We start from the raw sequence: 6,000 nt of genomic DNA on the forward strand, positions 1-6,000 counted from the left end.
GCAGGTTTAAAATTCTTCCCAAAGGAATTTTCATCAATGCCCCCAGGGGGTCCCGCAGCCTGACCTTCACCCAGTGGACAAGTCTCCCTCCCAGGCTAGGATTGCACCAGCATCCTGGGATCTGTAACCGTGACTTTACCTTCCATATCGATCTCTTTCTTTCTCCTATTTTTTTAGGAACACGCTTTTGAAAGCAGCCAGAAGTATAAAGAAGGCAAATACATCATTGAACTAGCTCACATGATCAAGGATAACGGCTGGGATTGAATGGGAAGAGCCCAGCCCTACCAGCGTGTAAGAGAATGCCATCCAACCGAACATTATATCCAAGAGTGAGAGAGTGACTGAACGCTTGGTTCCATGCATTTAGAGGCTCTGCAATCTGGGAGCATCTTCACACCCTTCTCCATCTTTATTGGTGACTGGCCTCTAAATTTCTGTCTCTCTGTCTCTTTGCTTTGTATCTGTTTGTGAGTTGACCCTGGCTGCTTCTCTCTCTGTTCTGGCGTTGGCTAAGAGAATGCACCGAATGCCCGACAGCCATTCCATGTTGACGAATGCTTACGTACAAACTGAAGTTGGCTCTGTGGTGGCAGGCTAGCAGCAGGTCTCGGTGCGGGAGGAAGACCTGAGTTTTGGGCAGGAGGAGGTGATAGGGGGTGGGGAGTGGGCCCACAGGGAAGTCATCGGGAGCGAAGCTGTAACTTCTCCTTTAAGTCCTGGTTAACCAAGGCTTGAAACTATCTACTTGTCTAAACGGACAGAAAAATACCTCACGGCTGCGTTCTCTCCGAATCGTAAAACCGCTGCTCCGCCGAGGGAGCTTTGGTCTAAGCCGGCTGAGCACAAGTCCTGAGCAGTTCCCCTCTGCAGGCTACTTGTGGATCTGTGTTTTGTTTGCCGTTCATGAACTCGTTGTTGGGGGGAGGAAGGCTGGAGAGGTTCCCCGCCTCTCCTTTTCCTCTCTGTTGCAGAGGAGGTAGGCCAAACATCCCAACCGAGCACGGCTGTGGGAGCACCCTCACAGCTGGAGAAACCAAATCCTGACTCTTGAGCCCTTCAGAGAGGAGGAGAAAACCACTTCAGGCATAGGGAGGCTGGAACTGCAGCTCAGAAAATACAACAGGAAAAAAAAAAAAAGGCGCATGCTAGGCAAGAAAGAAGAAATTAGGTAGGGGAGGATGGGGACAAACGTAGTAAGGCAGGGTACCCCTTGACTTCTGAGCCTCCGCTGAACCTCCTTGGAGGTCTTTTACCAGTGGTTCACAAATGCAAGCAGGAAAATGCTGCTACGAGTATCTTCTTCTTAAATCCCAGGCCCCAGCCATCGGCTCTGCTCTTGGAGCCTGTCAGAGAAATGATGTGAGAGTGGAGAGAGGAGGGAGCAGAGGACCCCGACAGTTGTAGCAGTATTGCACAGGTGGATATTTCAAGCCATGAGGTATCCCCCCCAAAACCTTCCCCCCTTTTCCCACTCCCAGAAGCCTGTTGGAGGTACAGGGGAGATGGGAAAGAAAAAAGAACTCAAATATCTGCCCCCTGGAGTTGTCTGTGCTTGGAGTTTAAATGGGAGGGGTGGATGTGGATGTGGTAACTGCAAGGGACAAGCCCTTCTTGTTTTATTTTTTTTTTCCTATTAATCAGTGTGGACCTTCCCGAGGTGGCTGGTGGGGAAGGAGCATCGTGTGCGAGAGGGGAGCTGCGTTAGGCATAAGCCAATGTGAAGTTTGCTCTGCAACAGTCCAGCCAGTATCTGGTGCATAACTCAAGACTATTTAACTGAATTAGTTTTATCTCTCTGAGTGAATTTCCTTTTTGTTTGTGGAATTCTTTCAAGTAGGTTAATCCACTGGGGGGAAATCTTTCTTAATCCAGAAGGAAAGAGTATTGTGCGGGGGTTTGTAACTCCTTACGAAACCCAAGCTCCGGCGCTGTAATCTCCTGTCGCTTGCCCCCACCCCCAGGATCTCTGAGCTGGGGATCAGGGCGGAGGGGCTGGCCACAAAATAACTCGCTGTTAGACGAAGGGGATGTGAGCAGAGATGCAGCTTGGGATCGGGATCCAACGTCACACATCGGATCCTTGTGCTGAAGCCCAAACCCAAGGGCCCATCGAAGCAGAGGCTGTTTGTTCTCATGAACCTTGTGGCAGGGCGTTGTTACAGCTCACAGAGGGAAGGCAGCGGAGGTTGGCTGCAGCTCCTGCAGTGGGTGGAAGTAGCTCGCTTTGTGGGCCTTTGGCCTTTCTGTTGTGGCTGTGTAGCTTCAGCTTTCATTTCTGATCGTCTCTGCTTCCATCATCCACGTTCCCGTAAGTGACAAAAATCTTGGAAAAATCAAAACCTGTGCAGTGCCCACTTGTGTGGTGATGCTGGCACTGGCCTGGTCCCATTTTGCCGTCCTTTGGTGATTGATCCAGGACAATTTATTGGGTTTGGGCTAGCGAGAAGTAATTTGTATTCTTTGAAGAGCTCTTGGTTCCCCCAGACACACAGCATTTAAAGGGGTCTGTTTGTACCTGGGAGAAGTAAGAGATAACCCCAAATTGTTAATATGAGGTTGAAAAAAAAAAAAACAAAAACATGCCCAAGCTCTTGATTTTATGTTGATAAAAACATAAAAACAAAACCACGTAGGCGATAACGATCACCTATAGGAAAGATCCCAGATAGAAATGTTTTTGTCCCTATATTTGGGACAAGAAAGGATGATGTTAAACCAGATCAGGCTGTTTTTAACTGTTCACAGGGGTTACACTTTTAATGGCAACCGGTCTCAGCTTGAATATGGCAAGATCTTAATCTGCTTTTAATTGGCTTTGTCTCATCAGCATCCACAGATTTACAGTTGCTGAGAATCTGGCCTCAAGTCCTGATGTGAAAAAACGTGTGTGCCTGTGAGAGCACACGGCGCAGAGTTATCTCTAGTCCGACTTTTCAGGGAGATAAGAAAAAACTGGCCTGCGAGGCTCGTTTGAGGCTTGTTCTCTGCTGTGCGTCCACCAGCTGTGAAGTCCTTCCTGGGCTGCTCATCCCCTGCCACGTGCTGAGGTAGACACAAGACGATGCAGGGCACTGGTGAGCAGCAGGACGGTGAGGTCTGTGTGCTGGTGGGTGTCACAGCACGGCCCAAATCGCTGCCTTGTAGAGCTGCGTGTTCAGAGCATAACCAAAGACCCTCGCTGTCTGCATCCCCCTGGCGTGTGAGCCAGCTGTAGCCAGGTCCTTCCCATCTGGGTACATCAGGGTGGGACTTTTGTCTCCGAGCCGGAGATGTGGCCACAGAAATCACCTCTTTGGGCACTGAGCACTGGCGGTGCTGCTCCCTGGGGCTCCGAAAACCCCCGGAGCAGCCACTTCTGCCCCAATCCACGTGGCAGCCCCGTCTCTGGCAAGCTGCGAGCGCCCTCGAGTTTACATCACCCCAGGCTACCCCAAAGCTCAGACTTCAGTCAGTTTTAAATTTCTTGTGCTCTGGTGGATTATCTGGCGTGAAATCCTGGTCCCTGTAATAAGTATTCAGATGATAATATATACAAAACAGAAAAGAAAAAAAAAAAGAAAAAAAAAAACAAACACATTATCTTGTGAGATATACTTTTGTAAATAATATTTAATTTTTTTAAAAAAATAATATATTTGGTGCTGTTTTCTCAGAGCCCCTCCCTGAGAGCACTTTGTTTGTTGTTTATAGATGATACTGTTTCCTTCTGTATTTGTTGGAAAACATTGTCGAAAGGGAAACAAAAATCACAGTAGATGTCCTCTTGAGTCGATCCCGTTTCCCCCTGGACGTGGCAGGGCTCAGCTCCTGCTGCCACGGGCAGGATGGGGCCTGGCTCCTGGCACCAGCGTCCGGAGTCGCTCGCGTGCCGAAATCCCTTCCTGTCGGTGTCGCAGATCTCCCCTTGCACCAGTATTGGCTGGAGTGAAGTAGACCCCGAGGCGTTAGAAAACAGGAGTGGATATAAGCTGCAGGCTCCGAATCGCTGCTTCCACTCGCTTGGAGGCAGCAGGGATGGAGGGTGGAGATTTCTGATGAGTCATTGTTTTTAAACTAAAACATGAAGTCTTTGGACACGGATCCTGGTTTTCTTTGGGGTTTTTTGTTTGTGTGTTTGTTTGTTTTTAAACCAGGCTGCTACACAACAAATTAGAGTAAAAAGTTTACCTCTCTGGCAGTAAATTTCTTTTTTGTTGTTGTTTTCCTTTCTGTCTTTGACCTCCCCCCTGCTCCCCGCTCTTTGTTTTTAATTCATTGGGTCTCTTGTTTATCCTGAAGTGGACCAACAGCACAACCACTGGACTGTGTTTTGCTGAGCAAGGAGCTGTTTTCAGTGCTGAATAACTGTTGCACGCTCTCTGATTCTCTGGTTTTGGTGCACACGATTTAAAAATATACAGAAAAAATCCAACAACCTGCAACTGAAATTTGTTGTTCTTGTGATGATCATGTGAGAATTTTCTCTGTATGCATTTTTCTAACTGGTATGTGAGCGTATTAATCATGCATTTCACTGCACTTCCTTGTTTCGGGAGGAGCATCGTGCTTCGGTGTGAACCAGTTCTGGGTGAGCCGATGACCCCAGGCACCGGGGGGCAAGCAGATGTGCAAGAACCGGAGCTCAGCTCAGTGGGAAGGAGCTCTTCTCACCAGGTGAGAGGCCTCAGAAGTTCAATGCTCAGAAACAATAGCGTTAGGCATAGGTTTGGAAGAATCATGTTCAAAAAGAATAAGCAGAAGAGGGGAATAAAATCATACTGAACTCAAAAAAAAAGAAATCAACATATTTAAATGCAAGCAGAATGGCATTGTGTGTGGTAAAATCACAAATAAGCTATTCTCATAGTTACGAACTGTATGTATCCTTTGTTTTGTTTCTCGTAAGGAAATGGGAATGCTTTCCCCACTGACAAAACTAAAGGAGAATATTTCCAATACCAGCCTGTCTATTGATGCTCTTGTGTTTACAGATTGTGTATACTTTTATTTCTTTGATCTTATTTTAATTTTATTTTTGGCATATTTCTTCAGGTCATTTGCTTCAGTAATAAATGCAATTGTTTTCAAATAATTGGTTTTCACCTTTTCATGTATTTGTACATTGTATATAGTTCTTCAGTATTAGAGGGAGGCGTATTGTTTGTCATATTTACAATATGTGTTGGTGCTCATTTGAGAAAATAAAATTTTCAAGTACTAAAATGTTTCTTCCATGTTGCTATCTTATTCTTCTTGGCCATGTGCAAGTTCTTAAAGGCCTGGAGGTGGCAAAATTTGGTTGTTAAGAAACGGTACCTTCAGCTTGCAAACAATTTACACTCCAGCATTGGTAAAGCAGTGGTAACGCTGATGTGTTTGGGCATTTTGCTTTAGCAGGAGAGAGCACAGGGGGAGGGTGATCCCTAAATATTGAAACACAGCAATTCCACTGAGTGATGGAGGGAGCTTGTCCATCGTGTGCTTCAGTTCAGGTGGTTCCGAACGGGCACAAAGAGCTCTGCTGGGCTGCTGGGGAAGCCAAAAGGATCTCCCTGGCTCTCTTGTTTCCAGCCTGTTCCAGACGAGCTCCATTACAAGAGCAGCTCAGCAGGTCCCCGTGCCCGGTGCTGCACACAGGTGCCCGGAAACAGGCAGATGGAGGCAGAAATCCTACGGGCAGCACCCACGGGTGGCGCGGGGCCACCTCCATTCCCTGAGGCCGCCGCGACCTTTCCGGAGGACGGGCTATAAAGAGAAACGCGGCTCAGCGCGGGCAGCCCCAGTCAGAGCCCGAAGTCACAATGATTTTTTCAGAAGACAATCACGGAGCTATAAATACCGCGGCGCCGGTGGCCTTCAATCCTGGGGCAGGAGCAGTCGGATCGGGGGGTGGGGTGGCTGCTGTCGGGGAACCGCAGCAGGGACACCGCGCGTGGCTCCTGCCCTCCCGCTGGGACACGGGTGCTGGAGGGGATGCTGCGGGTGGCAGCCCTGCCATCAGCGCACCCCGTCCCCTTT

The 6,000-nt window shown here is 48.3% G+C and overlaps 1 protein-coding gene across 1 annotated transcript in view; it reads left to right on the forward strand.

Moving 5' to 3' along the window:
• Nucleotides 1-5,167, forward strand: part of YPEL2 (yippee like 2) — a 30,503-nt gene extending 25,336 nt beyond the window's left edge. The window contains exon 5 of the mRNA XM_084299398.1: nucleotides 178-5,167. Within this exon, the coding sequence (XP_084155524.1) occupies nucleotides 178-267 (90 nt within the window). The 3' untranslated portion in view covers nucleotides 268-5,167. The remainder of the gene's footprint in view (nucleotides 1-177) is intronic.
• Nucleotides 5,168-6,000: the final 833 nt, after the last annotated feature.

Source organism: Netta rufina (assembly GCF_964035555.1).
Source record: "Netta rufina genome assembly, chromosome: 21".
Taxonomy (NCBI): Eukaryota; Metazoa; Chordata; class Aves; order Anseriformes; family Anatidae; genus Netta; species Netta rufina.